Genomic DNA, 18810 nt, shown 5'->3' on the forward strand with positions numbered 1-18810 from the left:
GCTGGTTTAATCTGCCATTGAATTACAGTGCTGTCGCTGCTGCTGTATCAGTACCCCTTGTAGGACCCCCTTTGCTGGCAATGACACAGTAGCAGTACCACTTAAAAGGGGCCCCATTTTACCAATGCTACCAGTGCTAAAACTAGCATTCAATACATTTCAATGGGAAATGACCGTGTTTGATCGTTAATAGCTCGGCCACGCCCACTCCGATCGCTTATAAAAGTAATAGCACACCTCACACAATAAAGAACTAATTTTTGATATGTAGCACGCCGGTGTGCGTGCTTCGGTACGACCCGCATTAAGTGCCGAAAAAAGGCTGAAATAATAATAATAATAACTAGAAGCCAAAATTCCAGGGGAAATTTTGATGGGCCTGTCCGGGCGTTTTTCGTAGGAGCGCGGGCATGCTAACATCAAAAATGCTAACAGGGCTTGGCCAAGGTGCTTCCCATGAAATTTGGTGACGTTTGGAGCATGTTTAAAAATTAGCATGTTAGCATGCTAATGCTAGCATGCTAACATCAGAAACGCTAACAGGGCGTGTCCAAGATGCGTGACGTTAAATTTGGTGATGTTTGGAGCATGTTTAACAATTAGCATGTTAGCATGCTAACGCTAACATCAAAAACGGTAACAGGGCGTGGCCGAGATGCGTCACTGTAAATTTGGTGACGTTTGGAGCATGTTTAAAAATTAGCATGTTAGCATGCTAATGCTAGCATGCTAACATCAGAAACGCTAACAGGGCGTGTCCAAGATGCGTGACGTTAAATTTGGTGATGTTTGGAGCATGTTTAACAATTAGCATGTTAGCATGCTAATGCTAACATCAAAAACGGTAACAGGGCGTGGCCGAGATGCGTCACTGTAAATTTGGTGACGTTTGGAGCATGTTTAAAAATTAGCATGTTAGCATGCTAATGCTAACATCAAAACCGCTAACAGGGTGTGGCCGAGATGAGTCATGTTAGATTTGGTGATGTTTGGACAATGTCCCTAATAAAGCAGCCAAAGGACCAGGGGGTCTTAATAATGTGGATGATTGTCATCCTAATGAAGCTGCTGGTTTAATCTGCCATTGAATCACAGTGCTGGCGCTGCTGCTGTATCAGTACCCCTTGTAGGACCCCCTTTGCTGGCAATGACACAGTAGCAGTACCACTTAAAAGGGGCCCCATTTTACCAATGCTACCAATGCTAAAATTAGCATTCAATGCATTCTAATGCGAAAATGACCCTGTTTGAACGTTAATAGCTCGGCCACGCCCAGTCCGATCGCTTATAAAAGTAATAGCACACCTCACACAATATAGTACTAATTTTTGATATATAGCACGCCGGTGTGCGTGCTTCGGTACGACCCGCATTAAGTGCCGAAAAAGTCTGAAATAATAATAATAATAACTAGAAGCCAAAATTCCAGGGGAAATTTTGATGGGCCTGTCCGGGCGTTTTTCGTAGGAGCGCGGGCATGGTAACATCAAAAATGCTAACAGGGCTTGGCCAAGGTGCTTCACATGAAATTTGGTGACGTTTGGAGCATGTTTAAAAATTAGCATGTTAGCATGCTAATGCTAGCATGCTAACATCAGAAACGCTAACAGGGCGTGTCCAAGATGCGTGACGTTAAATTTGGTGATGTTTGGAGCATGTTTAACAATTAGCATGTTAGCATGCTAACGCTAACATCAAAAACGGTAACAGGGCGTGGCCGAGATGCGTCACTGTAAATTTGGTGACATTTGGAGCATGTTTAAAAATTAGCATGTTAGCATGCTAATGCTAGCATGCTAACATCAGAAACGCTAACAGGGCGTGTCCAAGATGCGTGACGTTAAATTTGGTGATGTTTGGAGCATGTTTAACAATTAGCATGTTAGCATGCTAACGCTAACATCAAAAACGGTAACAGAGGGCGTGGCCAAGTTGCGTCACTGTAAATTTGGTGACGTTTGGAGCATGTTTAAAAATTAGCATGTTAGCATGCTAATGCTAACATCAAAACCGCTAACAGGGTGTGGCCGAGATGAGTCATGTTAGATTTGGTGATGTTTGGACAATGTCCCTAATAAAGCAGCCAAAGGACCAGGGGGTCTTAATAATGTGGATGATTGTCATCCTAATGAAGCTGCTGGTTTAATCTGCCATTGAATTACAGTGCTGTCGCTGCTGCTGTATCAGTACCCCTTGTAGGACCCCCTTTGCTGGCAATGACACAGTAGCAGTACCACTTAAAAGGGGCCCCATTTTACCAATGCTACCAGTGCTAAAACTAGCATTCAATACATTTCAATGGGAAATGACCGTGTTTGATCGTTAATAGCTCGGCCACGCCCACTCCGATCGCTTATAAAAGTAATAGCACACCTCACACAATAAAGAACTAATTTTTGATATGTAGCACGCCGGTGTGCGTGCTTCGGTACGACCCGCATTAAGTGCCGAAAAAAGGCTGAAATAATAATAATAATAACTAGAAGCCAAAATTCCAGGGGAAATTTTGATGGGCCTGTCCGGGCGTTTTTCGTAGGAGCGCGGGCATGCTAACATCAAAAATGCTAACAGGGCTTGGCCAAGGTGCTTCACATGAAATTTGGTGACGTTTGGAGCATGTTTAAAAATTAGCATGTTAGCATGCTAATGCTAGCATGCTAACATCAGAAACGCTAACAGGGCGTGTCCAAGATGCGTGACGTTAAATTTGGTGATGTTTGGAGCATGTTTAACAATTAGCATGTTAGCATGCTAACGCTAACATCAAAAACGGTAACAGGGCGTGGCCGAGATGCGTCACTGTAAATTTGGTGACGTTTGGAGCATGTTTAAAAATTAGCATGTTAGCATGCTAATGCTAGCATGCTAACATCAGAAACGCTAACAGGGCGTGTCCAAGATGCGTGACGTTAAATTTGGTGATGTTTGGAGCATGTTTAACAATTAGCATGTTAGCATGCTAATGCTAACATCAAAAACGGTAACAGGGCGTGGCCGAGATGCGTCACTGTAAATTTGGTGACGTTTGGAGCATGTTTAAAAATTAGCATGTTAGCATGCTAATGCTAACATCAAAACCGCTAACAGGGTGTGGCCGAGATGAGTCATGTTAGATTTGGTGATGTTTGGACAATGTCCCTAATAAAGCAGCCAAAGGACCAGGGGGTCTTAATAATGTGGATGATTGTCATCCTAATGAAGCTGCTGGTTTAATCTGCCATTGAATCACAGTGCTGGCGCTGCTGCTGTATCAGTACCCCTTGTAGGACCCCCTTTGCTGGCAATGACACAGTAGCAGTACCACTTAAAAGGGGCCCCATTTTACCAATGCTACCAATGCTAAAATTAGCATTCAATGCATTCTAATGCGAAAATGACCCTGTTTGAACGTTAATAGCTCGGCCACGCCCAGTCCGATCGCTTATAAAAGTAATAGCACACCTCACACAATATAGTACTAATTTTTGATATATAGCACGCCGGTGTGCGTGCTTCGGTACGACCCGCATTAAGTGCCGAAAAAGTCTGAAATAATAATAATAATAATAAAAAAAATAAAGTTTTTTTTTTTCCATTGACACTTTTTTGTTTTTTCAAATTTGTCAATGATCCGTAAATCAGACATAGATAAACCATACGTCAAAACATCAGTCTTGATGAGATCTACGAGACACCATTAAAAACTTTTTTCTATGTCAAACCATCTGGACACAAAGTCCAAAAAAGTCCAATTTTGGACTAGGATAATAAACGCGTTCCGAAAACGCTTTTTGGCGAATTGCGCGCGGACCGTAAATCCGGCCGAGCCGAGCCATACGTCAAACCGTGCGTAACGACAAGCCGCACGATTTGATATGAGACTTGTGTGTGTGCTGTGAAGCGTTTGTTCGCAAATCTTAAGAAACCAAATTTTTTCACACTTTTAATGTTTTGATCACAATTTGTGGCCCTCCTGTAGTCCCCAAACAAGCAATCAATATGTCATTTTGTGCGGAGAGGTCAGGCCTTCGGCCTGACCTCTCCGTTTTTTTTGTGCGTCTCACGGCCTTAGCGTGGCAGCCACAAATGCGAGACATGGCATTTTTGCCCTTCTTCCCTATTTCCCATGTTTTCCTGACCACTGTTGCTGGTAGCAACACATCCAATATGTCAGATTGTGTGTCTCGGCGAGGCCTTCGGCCTCGCCTCGACTCCCGTGTCTCTAGCTTTTACGGCTGGTCACAGGGAGCCAAAAACGTGTTCCCAGCACGATAGTAAACGGTACTTTTTACACTTTGAACCCGATTTGTGGGCGGGGCCGTACGACCTACCAAAATAAACAATACGTCATATTGTGCGGAGTGGTCAGGCCTTCGGCCTGACCACTCCGTTGTTTCTGTACGTTTCACGGTTTTTGCGTGGCAGCCTTGAACGTAAGACGTGTCCTTTTTTGCTGGTCCAGCACAATAGTAAGTGGTCTGTCATGCTGACAGGCCCAAATAAATAAATTTTTGTTTTTCCCATTGACACTTTTTTGTTTTTTCAAATTTGTGCATAATCCGTAAATCAGACAGAGACAAACCATACGTCAAAAATTAGATCTTGATGAGATCTACGAGACACCATTAAAAACTTTTTTCTATGTCAAACCATCTGGACACAAAGTCCAAAAAAGTCCAATTTTGGACTAGGATAAGATACGCGTTCCGAAAACGCTTTTTGGCGAATTGCGCGCGGACCGTAAATCCGGCCGAGCCGAGCCATACGTCAAACCGTGCGGAAGGAAAAGCCGCACGACCTGATATGAGACTTGTGTGTGTGCTGTGAAGCGTTTGTTCGCAAATCTTAAGAAACCAAATTTTTTCACACTTTTAATGTTTTGATCACAATTTGTGGCCCTCCTGTAGTCCCCAAACAAGCAATCAATACGTCATTTTGTGCGGAGAGGTCAGGCCTTCGGCCTGACCTCTCCGTTTTTTTTGTGCGTCTGACGGCCTTAGCGTGGCAGCCACAAATGCGAGACATGGCATTTTTGCCCTTCTTCCCTATGTCCCATGTTTTCCTGACCACTGTTGCTGGTAGCAACACATCCAATATGTCAGATTGTGTGTCTCGGCGAGGCCTTCGGCCTCGCCTCGACTCCCGTGTCTCTAGCTTTTACGGCTGGTCGCAGGGAGCCAAAACCTGTTCCCAGAACGATAGTAAACGGTACTTTTTACACTTTGAACCCGATTTGTGGGCGGGCCGTACGACCTACCAAAATAAACAATACGTCATATTGTGCGGAGTGGTCAGGCCTTCGGCCTGACCACTCCGTTGTTTCTGTACGTTTCACGGTTTTTGCGTGGCAGCCTTGAACGTAAGACGTGTCCTTTTTTGCTGGTCCAGCACAATAGTAAGTGGTCTGTCATGCTGACAGGCCCAAATAAAAAAAATAAAGTTTTTTTTTTTTCCATTGACACTTTTTTGTTTTTTCAAATTTGTCAATGATCCGTAAATCAGACATAGATAAACCATACGTCAAAACATCAGTCTTGATGAGATCTACGAGACACCATTAAAAACTTTTTTCTATGTCAAACCATCTGGACACAAAGTCCAAAAAAGTCCAATTTTGGACTAGGATAATAAACGCGTTCCGAAAACGCTTTTTGGCGAATTGCGCGCGGACCGTAAATCCGGCCGAGCCGAGCCATACGTCAAACCGTGCGTAACGACAAGCCGCACGATTTGATATGAGACTTGTGTGTGTGCTGTGAAGCGTTTGTTCGCAAATCTTAAGAAACCAAATTTTTTCACACTTTTAATGTTTTGATCACAATTTGTGGCCCTCCTGTAGTCCCCAAACAAGCAATCAATATGTCATTTTGTGCGGAGAGGTCAGGCCTTCGGCCTGACCTCTCCGTTTTTTTTGTGCGTCTCACGGCCTTAGCGTGGCAGCCACAAATGCGAGACATGGCATTTTTGCCCTTCTTCCCTATTTCCCATGTTTTCCTGACCACTGTTGCTGGTAGCAACACATCCAATATGTCAGATTGTGTGTCTCGGCGAGGCCTTCGGCCTCGCCTCGACTCCCGTGTCTCTAGCTTTTACGGCTGGTCACAGGGAGCCAAAAACGTGTTCCCAGCACGATAGTAAACGGTACTTTTTACACTTTGAACCCGATTTGTGGGCGGGCCGTACGACCTACCAAAATAAACAATACGTCATATTGTGCGGAGTGGTCAGGCCTTCGGCCTGACCACTCCGTTGTTTCTGTACGTTTCACGGTTTTTGCGTGGCAGCCTTGAACGTAAGACGTGTCCTTTTTTGCTGGTCCAGCACAATAGTAAGTGGTCTGTCATGCTGACAGGCCCAAATAATAATAAATAAATTTTTTTTTTTCCCATTGACACTTTTTTGTTTTTTCAAATTTGTGCATAATCCGTAAATCAGACAGAGACAAACCATACGTCAAAAATTAGATCTTGATGAGATCTACGAGACACCATTAAAAACTTTTTTCTATGTCAAACCATCTGGACACAAAGTCCAAAAAAGTCCAATTTTGGACTAGGATAAGATACGCGTTCCGAAAACGCTTTTTGGCGAATTGCGCGCGGACCGTAAATCCGGCCGAGCCGAGCCATACGTCAAACCGTGCGGAAGGAAAAGCCGCACGACCTGATATGAGACTTGTGTGTGTGCTGTGAAGCGTTTGTTCGCAAATCTTAAGAAACCAAATTTTTTCACACTTTTAATGTTTTGATCACAATTTGTGGCCCTCCTGTAGTCCCCAAACAAGCAATCAATACGTCATTTTGTGCGGAGAGGTCAGGCCTTCGGCCTGACCTCTCCGTTTTTTTTGTGCGTCTGACGGCCTTAGCGTGGCAGCCACAAATGCGAGACATGGCATTTTTGCCCTTCTTCCCTATGTCCCATGTTTTCCTGACCACTGTTGCTGGTAGCAACACATCCAATATGTCAGATTGTGTGTCTCGGCGAGGCCTTCGGCCTCGCCTCGACTCCCGTGTCTCTAGCTTTACGGCTGGTCACTGGGAGCCAAAAACGTGTTCCCAGCACGATAGTAAACGGTACTTTTTACACTTTGAACCCGATTTGTGGGCGGGCCGTACGACCTACCAAAATAAACAATACGTCATATTGTGCGGAGTGGTCAGGCCTTCGGCCTGACCACTCCGTTGTTTCTGTACGTTTCACGGTTTTTGCGTGGCAGCCTTGAACGTAAGACGTGTCCTTTTTTGCTGGTCCAGCACAATAGTAAGTGGTCTGTCATGCTGACAGGCCCAAATAAATAAATAAATAAACTTTTTTTCGCCCATTGACACTTTTTTGTTTTTTCAAATTTGTCAATGATCCGTAAATCAGACAGAGAGAAACCATACGTCAAAGCGTCGGTCTTGGAGAGATCTACGATAGAACATCAAAATCTTTTTTCTATGTCAAACCATCTGGACACAAAGTCCAAAAAAGTCCAATTTTGGACTAGGATAATAAACGCGTTCCGAAAACGCTTTTTGGCGAATTGCGCGCCGACCGTAAATCCGGCCGAGCCGAGCCATACGTCAAACCGTGCGGAAGGAAAAGCCGCACGACGTGATATGAGACTTGTGTGTGTGCTGTGAAGCGTTTGTTCGCAAATCTTAAGAAACCAAATTTTTTCACACTTTTAATGTTTTGATCACAATTTGTGGCCCTCCTGTAGTCCCCAAACAAGCAATCAATATGTCATTTTGTGCGGAGAGGTCAGGCCTTCGGCCTGACCTCTCCGTTTTTTTTGTGCGTCTGACGGCCTTAGCGTGGCAGCCACAAATGCGAGACATGGCATTTTTGCCCTTCTTCCCTATGTCCCATGTTTTCCTGACCACTGTTGCTGGTAGCAACACATCCAATATGTCAGATTGTGTGTCTCGGCGAGGCCTTCGGCCTCGCCTCAACTCCCGTGTCTCTAGCTTTTACGGCTGGTCACAGGGAGCTGAAAACCTCTTCCTCTGTGCATTAGTAAACCACACTTTTTACACTTTGAACACGATTTGTGGGCGGGCCGTACGACTTACCAAAATAAACAATACGTCATATTGTGCGGAGTGGTCAGGCCTTCGGCCTGACCACTCCGTTGTTTCTGTACGTTTCACGGTTTTTGCGTGGCAGCCTTGAACGTGAGACATGTCCTTTTATTGCCTTTTTCCCAGTGTTCCGGATTTATCCGGGTTTTCCAAACCCCCGTTGGTGGCACCGACTTGTCCCATATGTCAGATTGTGTGTCTCGGCGAGGCCTTCGGCCTCGCCTCGACTCCCTTGTCTCTAGCTTTTACGGCTGGTCACAGGGAGCCAAAAACTTGTTCATAGCACGATAGTAAACGGTACTTTTTACACTTTGAACCCGATTTGTGGGCGGGCCGTACGACCTACCAAAATAAACAATACGTCATATTGTGCGGAGTGGTCAGGCCTTCGGCCTGACCACTCCGTTGTTTCTGTACGTTTAACGGTTTTTGCGTGGCAGCCTTGAACGTAAGACGTGTCCTTTTTTGCTGCTCCCAGCACAATAGTAAGTGGTCTGTCATGCTGACAGGCCCAAATAAGATAACCTTGTTTTAATTATGAAATGTCTGTTCAGTCTGTTGTACTCGGTACTTGTAGTATATCGACTGGGTTAAATAGAATTGCATTACTAGAAAAAAATTAATAAATAAATAAAATTGACTAAACTAGACTAAAATATTCATGGATAATTCTGAGTAAAATAAGACTAAATACTATAAGACTATAGGGTGGTAGTAGCCTACTGGGAAACACACTCGCCTATGAACCAGAAGACCCAGGTTCAAATCCCACTTACTACCATCGTGTCCCTGAGCAAGACACTTAACCCTGAGTGTCTCCAGGGGGGGATCGTCCCTGTAACTACTGATTGTACTTCGCGTCTGATAAATGCCGTAAATGAAATATTCCATAAGACCTGACTAGAATAAAATAAGTGACTAAGACTAATAAAGACTAAAATGACCACTTGACGCAATAAAAAAAAAAAATTAAGACAGGCCGCCAAAAACAACTAAACACACGTAGACTGGTGGATCGGGGCAGCCTGTTTGTACCTGGGTGGGTTTCACAAGAGGATCTAGTTGCACCAAAAACACCTCCAGCGTGCGCTCCTTCTTCATGGGCAATGGGAGTGTCAGGTAGCAGAAGGGGTCAAAGGTCACGGACACCTTGGCACACACGGGACAGACCAGAGTGGATTTGAAGAGGCCGTGGAAGATGTCGACGATGATGGAGTCGTTCCTCTTGATGTGGTTTTCCCAGGCCTCCTCAGCGACGACCTGGGAGAAGATGGGAGAAGATCTCTGTGATAAGGGCACTGTGAGACGCGGTCCAAGAAGCTTCTGATTAGATTTGGGAACGAGGATGAAGATGTCCCACCTTGTCCGGCCTTCCATCTGCATCTTTCAGCTGGATGTAGGGTTTCTTCCTGATGCGGTTTAAATCCTCATGCAGGCCGTCTAGCAAGAACGCCAAGAACTCGTGAGAGTCCTGCTGCTGGTAGCCAGAGAACTGCGGTGCGAAGCGCCCGACCTGGGTCTGCCGAGGAACAAGACATGGCGCTGTTCACCCAGCACCAACATCTGATGCGGAAAACGCGGACGGAATCGCAGAATCCATTGTAAAACGTGGAATTAAATGCAAGATTTTTTCTACTGCATTGTTGGAAGTGGAAGGATGAACGGCCTCACCTTGAAGGGCCTCGGCGTGACGTAGCTGAACTTCCCGGACCAGAGTTGCTTGATCAGCTCGGCGTAGGCTTTGGCGATCTCCCCCTTCATCCCCAGTGGATTGTCCTCGTTCAGCTCCTCCTTGTACTTGTCTTTCAGGAAATATTCAGTGAGCGGAGGTATGTTGCTCAAGCACTGGAGGAACAGAAGAATCGACATGGGACTAAACCAATTACGGACCTTCACGGGTATAAAAAGAGGTACCAGGGAGGTACCACAGCTTTTCCTCTAAACCAAGGTGAGCCAGTACCATGTGGTCAGAAGAGTCGTGCTGATTGGCTAATGGAGGTACACTTTGCCCTCTGCATTGTAAGAAACATAATATACTTTAATGATACAAATGCATCTGTCACAATTAGGACTTTTCATTTAAATTATTAGGCTTAAAGCCTTAATCGGGCTTGAAAAGTTAGAGTCTGACCCAACGGGTTGAAAACAATCACCAGAGGCCAGCCTCCGTTTCAACTCGCAATAATTAGTTTAAAAACTTTGCACAACGAAATTTCAGGTCCTGCCCACCACCCTCCAGTGCAAAATGGCGTAATAGAATAAAATAGAACAGATTAGATTAAAGCGAATTACCTGACAACCAGGGGCAAAGAATTGCAAATCAAATTTAACATTTATGTTTAATAAAACATATTTACAACATGCAATTTACAACACTTTTCCAATCACCAAATTATATAGAAAGTATAGGTACTATAGAACAGAAGTTTGTGTTTACTGACCGATCATTTAACCGACTTCAACCCGAACCGACAAAAAAAGATCAAATTTGAGCCCGAACCAGACCAAACCAAGAATTACAGCTCTAATTAGGATTTTGGGTAATATACTGTATAACAAGGTGTTCATCAGGGAACACTGCATGGTCCATTGAGAATGAAGTTACATTTTCTTAATACTCCCAATAAATCTGTGTCTGTGTTTGATGGATCCTGGCATCTTCTTACCTGCGTCCCCGAGTTCATGAAGCAGGTGTTGCCGAGGTTGGACAGGCCACACAGCCCCGCCCTTTCACTGTGCTGGGCATGGTCCAGGAACTCGTAACTGCTGTATGGGGGGTAGGATGGAAGGCTGTAGCTAGAGTTCTTCACGCTAGGACAGAATAACGGGAAACGCAGGTTAGTAGCGGTTGCTGTAGTGCGCAGAAAGAAAAACGCACGCCGCCCAAAAATTCCCGATACGGCAGCTAAAAGACGATACTCCCCCCTTTAGAGGAGGAGAGGAACAGATATGCCCCACATTCCCGAGCCGCGGCGGTTCCGACCTCGGAGTGCAGTGGGCCGCCCGATCCCACTGGCCCGGCTGGGGAGCCTCCACGCTCAGCACGCGCTCCACCCGCCGCTCCAACTCCACCCCCTCCAGCCGCAGACACCACCGGCAGCACTGGAGCATCCCTCCATGCCCCGGGCTACGCGGCGGGCCGAGTCCGCTCGCCGGCTCCGGCGCAGCAGCGGGTTATTTATAGAACTGAAGCAGCTACATCAGCCGGAGGTGTGGACGGGGGAAGACAGCAGCTCCGCAGTGAGGTAGAAACTGTAATGCATGACTCAGCGTTTCTACAGGACGGGGGACGGGGGGAGAGAGGACTTCAAACTAAAAAAAAATGATGATGAATAAATACGACAGAATGGGGGCTCTGATTGGTGAATGAGGGTGGCGATGATGAAAGGCAGGGCACGCTGAAGGTCACTGCACAAAAAATATTTTTTGGTGGTTTCAATAAATAAATCAATAAAACTGATTACATCTGTGCAATATTTACATCCACTATATACACACACATATATATATATATATTTTTTTTTTTTTACATTTTCACTATTTTATATTTTTCTGTTTCTATATATTTTGTATTTGCCTGAATTAACGGCAATTCTCAGTTCATTTAAAACAGTAAGAAGATTACGGAATTACCTGGTTTATCGTGGTTTGTTTTAAGAGCCATAATCCCTGCTTTGCATGAGTTCACCGTACTCCCACCAAAGATTACGGTATAGATTACCCAAAGATTACAAGTAATCACTATTTAATCCCAGACCAGCCAGAGTTAACAGTCACGGGCGGATTTTATTGTGTTTGCGTCTTGGTTCCTTGTTTTGTGATTATGTGTCTCACTGTTGTCATAAAACCTACCGCAGACTAATTCAAGGTTTATTCATAAAAAAATTATAATTTAACAAGTGAAAATTATATATTTTTGCCATTTATTACATATTGAACTAGTGCTTTTCTTTGGGGTATTTTTAGAATATTTAATGTTTTTTGTTTGAAATGTTACAATGAAAAAAAGCGTACCGAGCACGTCATGTTCTGGATACTTCAGACCCGAACTGAAAATGAATTGGAGGAGATGGAGGAAAGAACCTCGTACTACGAAAAAAGCCACCCAATGCAACAGTTCTTAATACGCAGCACGACAATTCAGCATCCCGACCTCGGGTGTCACTTATCCCCACCCAAAGGCCCACCCGCAGAACCACGCCCACTGCCGCTTACTTCCTGCTGCTGAAGCTGCTGCTATGACTGTTTGAGAGGGAGGGCGAGATCTTTGGTAAAGCGGTGAGATTGGAAGCGCCAGATGACCTTCAAAAGATAAACAAGAGCATGAGTTAGAGAGAGCAAAAAAAATTTAATAAAAAATGGAAATAAAATCCCCAAAACAAAGTGAATATGAACATTAATCTGCTGAAAATGGGTTATGGCAGCAACTGAAGCGAAGCAAAAGAAAGAGAAAGTGCCCATAATGCCCCAGGAAGTAGCATTGTTCAGGCTCCGCCCCCTAACCACACGGTAAAACGTCTCTGGCATTTACCAGACTCCCTTAACCAGAGCGCTTACATCAGTATTAACAGGGACAATCCCCCCCTGGAGACACTCAGGGTTAAGTGTCCTGCTCAGGGACACGATGGTAGTAAGTGGGGTTCGAACACGGGATTTTGTGCTCTTCCGGTTGTCAGGCTAGTTTGTTAGCCGCTACGCTACCACCACCGTTTATGAGAGTTAAGACGACGGTTCCTGCCATGGGCGCCGCAAACTTACTTTGGTGTGGAGGAACCCCGGGGCCACGAGCCGTCCTCGTTCTTCTGTTCTATTACAAGAACCTGGGGACAACAGACAGATTCAGTTCGGTCATCGTGAAGAGGTGAGATGACCTCCACTCTGGCGTGGTCACTTGGAAAGACTTTCTTTGCAAAGAATCTAACCAAAAAATTGTCCATCATCCAATAAAATGAAATAAAAGTTACATCGTACAAAAATAAGCCGTGGGAATTTTGACAACCTAAAATTGTGCTTACATCTTCGTCACTATCGCTGCGAGATACGTGGGCTTCAAGAGCACACAGAGCAGCAACAGCTATCTATCAATCAGCGTATTTATTCAATGCTTAAAATTGGATAAATCACCCAGTTGATCGTTTACACGATCCATATATGATCCACATCCAAATATGGTCACAAATGTTTGTTTTTTTTTTTTATTTAAGAGCGCCTTGCTCGGCAAATATGATTTATCAACACACAACGCATTCATATTTGACAAGTAAGGCTAAAATATGAGGCTACAGCTGGCCAATGAGACGAAGCCCCGACCACGAGAGAGAATTGTCCAGGAAGTCCGTCCAAATCTTCGGGCGGCGTAAACGTAAAAGGGGGCGGAGCGAGGGAAAAGCCAGCAGTGAAACCTCTTAATTTACATTTCAACGTCTTTTTGTTTTTTTGTTCGGTATCGGGAACGTTTTTCTTTCAAACTTTTGGCACAAATCTGATTATATAAGTTTTCCTTCGTTGTCTCTAATATTCAGAAATGTACCAGGACAAACCTTCACCCCTCAAGGAAAGAACTTCCTGTTTGGACGCAGTTAAACACGCGGTGTGGGGTGTGGGGTGTGGTCACCTGGCCCTGGTAGAGTCCGGCGTCCTGTATGGTGCTGTCCGGCTTGTTGAGGGGCTCGAACGTGTTGGTCATGTACTTGTTCCACAGCCTGATCTCCCGCTCGTCCGGAATGCTGAAGAGCTTCCGCATCTCCTTCTCGATGGTGTCTGCGGGAGAAGCCAGAGCCCGTGGGTGCCTCGGCCGACCCCGGCGCGACCCCGCCCGCCCCCGCGTCCTCCGCCTGACCCCCACCTATCGTGTCGGCCTTGCTGAAGCGCCTGGTGACGAAGTTGTCCATGTTGCTGTCCTCGCACAGCTTCAGCTCCGTGAGGTAGACCTCCACCTTGCAGTGCTTGACGAACATGCCCTGTTCCACCACCTGCGGACACGCCGGGGACAGAGAAATAAAGACACGTCCCCCCCCCGGCCAATCAGCAGCGTCCGGGCCGAGGCGCGCGCCTGCACCCTTAATATAGCACCGCGAACCGAGACAGCTGGGCTGCGGCCATCTTTATTTCCCAGAGCCCCGCGGCAGCTGCCCGCCCGGCCGCCCGCCGCCAGCTTCCTACTCGGTGGACGGACGTCCCGGCCGCCGCGGCCCCGCCAAGTCCACGCGACTCTCGCAACCCGCCTACAGTCACACTCGACCGCGCTGTGACCTCAGCCGACGGTCCGGCAAGCGAGAACGGGCGGCGTGACGCGCCGCGTGGCCCCGCCCCGGCCCGCGGCGCCGGCCCGGCCCGCCCCAAACCGAGAGCCCGAAGCGAAAATGAGCGTAAAAGCCAGAGAACCTCCTGCATGTTGTGCCGCGCGGATCGCTCCATGTAACCGCTCCGCTCGTCCACGGCCCCCGCTGAAAATAGAAACGCCCGCCGCCACCCGATACCCCCCGCGGCATATATGGCCGAGGGGGGCGGGCCGGTGGCCGAGGCGGTGAGGCCGTGGCTGAGGGACTCGGGGAAAATGAGGCAGGAAGGAGCCGGCGCCGGACGCCGGGCGGCCCTCGTACCTTCCGAGCGATCGGCTCCTGGCCGTCCGTCAGGCCGTACCAGCTCACCAGCTTGTTCCATCCCTCCGTGGGCACCAGGACGTAGTCCAGCTCGTCGATGAGGTGCTCCTTGATGGCCATGACGTCGCCGTCTGCCAAAAGAGCACACAGACGCCGGCCTGTGTGGGGACAGTAGAACCCGGGACCTTTTCACTCGTATTCACGCGTACGGACGGGCCGAGAAGGTACCTCTGAGGAGACCCGCGTTGTCCACTGGCCCCGGGTAGACGTTCTGGTCGCCCATCTGGTATTTGTCCCAGCTGTCAAAGCCCACATACTTCTTCCACTGCTTAAACCAGTAACTGTCCACCAGGTACCTGCAGGACGACAAAAGGTCACCTGAGAGTGACAAAAAAACAACAACAACTTTCCTACAGTGACACTGGAGACACTGAGTTTGGACCGGACAGTTTCCTTTCACAACCGTGTTCTGACTGGTCAGTTTGCCTTCAGCACCGTGTTCTGACTGGTCAGCTTCCATTCAGTACCATGTTCTGATTGGTCAGCTTCCCTTCAGAACCGTGTTATGATTGGTCAGCTTCCCTTCAGAACCGTGTTCTGATTGGTCAGCTTCCCTTCAGTGCCATGTTCTGATTGGTCGCTTCCCGTCAGAACCGTGTTCTGATTGGTCAGTGTCTCCAGCGTCACGCCGGTCCGGCAGCAGTGGAGAGTTGGAAGAGTTGCGGCTCGCCAGTGTTGCTGTTTATTTTAATGGTTTAAGCAACTGCACCGATCTGACAGCTGCTGCTCTCCCGGCCTGTGGTGCCTCTCGGCGGGCGGAGAGCGGCGGGGACACCGACCCCGGCCAGCCGGCGGCCCCGGGGCTCCCGCCCGGCGGCTCGACCCTCACCACGTCTCGGCCTTCCGCAGCGGCGTCTTCAGCAGCGCCGCGACCTCCGCTCGCTGAGTGTCCAGGTCCGCCGCTCCTCCCTCCGCCATCTTCCCTCGCCCGGTGCATTGTGGGCCAGAGGCGCGTCACCGAGCGCAGAGCACGTGCGAGGCGATGCGGAGGCGGAAGTGACGCGGCGTTGCTGCCCCCTGGCGAGAGCCTTTAACAAAATAAACAGTAGTTTTAACAGGCCAAAAGTTTGGACGCACCTTCTTCTGTGTTTTCTTTATTTTCATGACCATTTACGTTGGTAGATTCTCACTGAAGGCATCAAAACTATGAATGAACACATGTGGAGTTATGGACTTAACAAAAAAAGGTGAAAATAAGTGAAAACATGTTTTATATTCTAGTTTCTTTGCTCTGGTTACTGCTTTGCACACTCTTGGCATTCTCTCGATGAGCTTCAAGAGGTCGTCACCTGAAATGGTTCTCCAACAGTCTTGAAGGAGTTCCCAGAGGTTTTTAGCACTTGTTGGTCCAGCTCACTTCAAACCATCTGGATTGGGTTCAGGTCCGGTGACTGTGGAGGCCAGGTCTCCACTTTTTGTTAAGTACATAACTCCACATGTGTTTTGATGCCTTCAGTGAGAATCTACCAACGTAAATGGTCATGAAAATAAAGATTTTTTTTACTTATCTATATAATCATTACTAATAAAACCATTAATAATGCACACATACATCACAGCTGCAGACAACATGTATGAGGTGGTTTTTCAGCGTTTACTAAAGATACCTCAGCCACTAGTCATGACATATAGCCTTATACATAGATAATCTTAATAATGCATTATTATCATTTGTATTGTTGCACTGATAAGAAAATTCATGAGGAATATTGGAAGGTATTTCAGTGAGTTTTACATTCCAAGTGGGTAAAATTAAAACCCGGAAACCATTTCAGAACACCAGGAGCTAAGAGCTGCATTTTTAAAACCCACAGTTGGCTAATCTCTATAAACCTTTCAGAAAAAAAGTATCTTGTTTAGGGAAACAGTGGGTGTGGCACAGCCGAAACCAGCCTGGGTTGTTCCTGCTCCTTCGGGACAACAGCGTTGAAACAAATTAGAATAAATGTCTATGGTTTATGGTCCGGATTAGGCGCGGAGCCTCTCCTGGAGTCCATGGTCCTGATTTCCGCCAGCAAATTCGGGCTCTGCCTGAGCTCCTGCTTCAGCATCTCGGGAAGGTCCAGCCTGCCAATGGCATCCCTCCTCACCAGCCTCCTGATCGCCACGCAGCAGCGTTCCCGCAGCGAGTACACTGGAAGCAGAGCAGCGTAATTTACTCCCAGGCAATAAAGGTCAAAGGTCACGCTGTCCTGATGAAGAGCTATAATAATGGAGTCCGAGAATAAGACCAGCCAGAGGATCAGAACCGGAAACTCACTGGGTGCCGTTATGAGAACTCGGAGGAAGACCGGTTGGCCAGATTCATCCCACTCTGTAGTAGGAGCTGGGAAATAAACGTCCTGGTGATTGGCGAGCAGCCTCGCCCCGCTTTCTGTGGCCCGGAAGATCCAGGGATGTGCTAAAACAGTCAGTCCAAGGGCGAACAGGACAGTCATAACCAGGTAGGAGAAGCAAGCAGCTGCCCATGGCTGGAAAGTGACACCTGTTGGACTGTTTTGAGTGGAAAAGACCCACCGTCCTTGAACAAAGTAAGGGCGCGTCTACAAACTACCGTACCACAAGGAAACCCACCCAACTGCCATCTAGAGGCACTTCATGGTATGTTACTATTTCAGTATGTATACGGAACATTTTTACAAACTGACTCTTTGGAAAACCTTTCTATGTGTTAAAATCATCTGCCTTTTATTATTTATCCATTATCAGTTTATTTATTTATTTTGTTTGTTGCTTTTCTATTCTTTTTGCCTTGAACAGACTAATAAGGAAATGTAATGTATGCCAAGAAGCACAATAAAATTGATAAAAAATGTATTCTAATATACTGAAATATGGACTATAGCTCTGGTTTTGTTGTGAGTGCGTGATGCGCGACTGTTCTCACTCAGGTACGTGTTCATGGAAAGTCCCTCCCGGGAGTGGATGTCCCCGTAGGACACCGGGCTGCCGGAGAAGTCAAGCCACCAGGCCCGGGCCAGCGCGCCGGACCGGTTGACGAAGACCACGTGGGTCGCCGCGTCCGAGTGGAGCGAGCGGAGCGGCGCGTCGTCCTGCTCCGCCATCGCGGAACCTTCGGAGTCGGACCGCGGCAGGTTGCCAGGTCGCGGCCGAAACGCGCAGACGCTCCGGCGCCGAGAAACGCGTAAAAAAAAAAATCGGCCGCGCAAACCGCTACGCGGGTTGACTACCGATCATCTGAACGGCGTGCGTTAGTTTTCAAACGAAGGAAATATGTACGTGACTCGAGAGAAAAGCTGAAATTAAAGCGGACCTGGCAACTCCGAGTTGCCGACAAACACTAGATGGGGCCAGAGGAACACAGCTCAGCATTTTACTTTTTTGTCATTTATCAGACTTGCTTAGGGACACAATGGTAGTAAGTGGAGTTTGAATCTATGACGTTTTGTTTGCTGGATGTGCGTATAACATAAGCCTGGTCCACAGTGCAGCATAAGTAAAGTGATTGTTTGTAATGGCGTCTAATTTAATTATATCTAGCTGAGGAATGATTTTGCCTTTCTGATGGACAGAAAAATGAGCAGAGCAACAAAAGGGGGTTTCAAGGCGACACAACGTCTTCTCGAGTTTGCAGCAGATAGTGTCACGTTTAGAAGGTAAATGCCACACCTACAAACACTGCAAACCCCGCCCCCTGACGTCACTGACGCGTCTTTCTGTTGAATTTATCCGAACATCAGTTCCTATTATAGGAAATCTGACTTGGCCTGGTTTGTAATTAAACTTCGCCTGTTCTCATAGTCACTGTGTTGCACCTCATGGAAATTGTTCTAAGATAATTTTAATGATCAGACAAATGACAGATACTCTGTTAAAAGATTGCTGGGCCGATAAAGCAAGAGCTCTTTTACAAAACCATTAATAGAAGATTAGAACCATAATACATCGTGTTACTTTTGTACATGTGGTGGCACATACTTTTGTACTCTTTCTTATACTGGAGTAAAATTCGTCTCAAGGTTGCGTGTATATTTTCTCCTGCGAGTGAATTTCTATTATAAAGCAGTAAAGGGTCCGGGGCGAGCAGCTTCCTTGTCAGGAAGAAACCTCATCAAGAGCCATTGAGCCGAGGATGATGGAGG

General features: G+C 46.9%; 2 protein-coding genes across 7 annotated transcripts in view; both read right to left on the reverse strand.

The window, feature by feature from the left end:
- usp15 (ubiquitin specific peptidase 15) overlaps positions 1 to 15849 on the reverse strand; it is a 31397-nt gene extending 15548 nt beyond the window's left edge. Inside the window, exons 1-11 of one of the 6 annotated variants that reach the window (XM_028953832.1) lie at positions 15537 to 15849; positions 14876 to 15003; positions 14648 to 14778; positions 13891 to 14017; positions 13660 to 13805; positions 12804 to 12865; positions 12261 to 12347; positions 10712 to 10856; positions 9717 to 9890; positions 9406 to 9564; positions 9081 to 9305 (exon numbers count right to left, since the gene is read on the reverse strand). In XM_028953832.1, the coding sequence (XP_028809665.1) occupies positions 9081 to 9305; positions 9406 to 9564; positions 9717 to 9890; positions 10712 to 10856; positions 12261 to 12347; positions 12804 to 12865; positions 13660 to 13805; positions 13891 to 14017; positions 14648 to 14778; positions 14876 to 15003; positions 15537 to 15625 (1473 nt within the window). In that variant the 5' untranslated portion in view covers positions 15626 to 15849. Of the gene's footprint in view, positions 1 to 9080; positions 9306 to 9405; positions 9565 to 9716; positions 9891 to 10711; positions 10857 to 11028; positions 11298 to 12260; positions 12348 to 12803; positions 12866 to 13659; positions 13806 to 13890; positions 14018 to 14429; positions 14503 to 14647; positions 14779 to 14875 lie in introns of those variants that run through there. The other 5 variants (XM_028953834.1, XM_028953830.1, XM_028953833.1 and 2 more) reach the window with 5 other exon arrangements.
- Positions 15850 to 16282: 433 nt separating this feature from the next.
- On the reverse strand, positions 16283 to 17806 carry vhll (von Hippel-Lindau tumor suppressor like). The gene is made up of 3 exons (XM_028953838.1): positions 17595 to 17806; positions 16968 to 17108; positions 16283 to 16841 (listed from the first exon to the last, which is right to left on the reverse strand). Exons 1-3 carry the CDS (start codon positions 17770 to 17772, stop codon positions 16657 to 16659), a joined length of 504 nt encoding a protein of 167 aa, XP_028809671.1. The 5' UTR covers positions 17773 to 17806; the 3' UTR covers positions 16283 to 16656.
- Between the last annotated feature and the right edge of the window lie 1004 nt (positions 17807 to 18810).

The sequence above is a fragment of the Denticeps clupeoides genome, chromosome 15, assembly GCF_900700375.1.
Source record: "Denticeps clupeoides chromosome 15, fDenClu1.1, whole genome shotgun sequence".
NCBI lineage: Eukaryota > Metazoa > Chordata > Actinopteri > Clupeiformes > Denticipitidae > Denticeps > Denticeps clupeoides.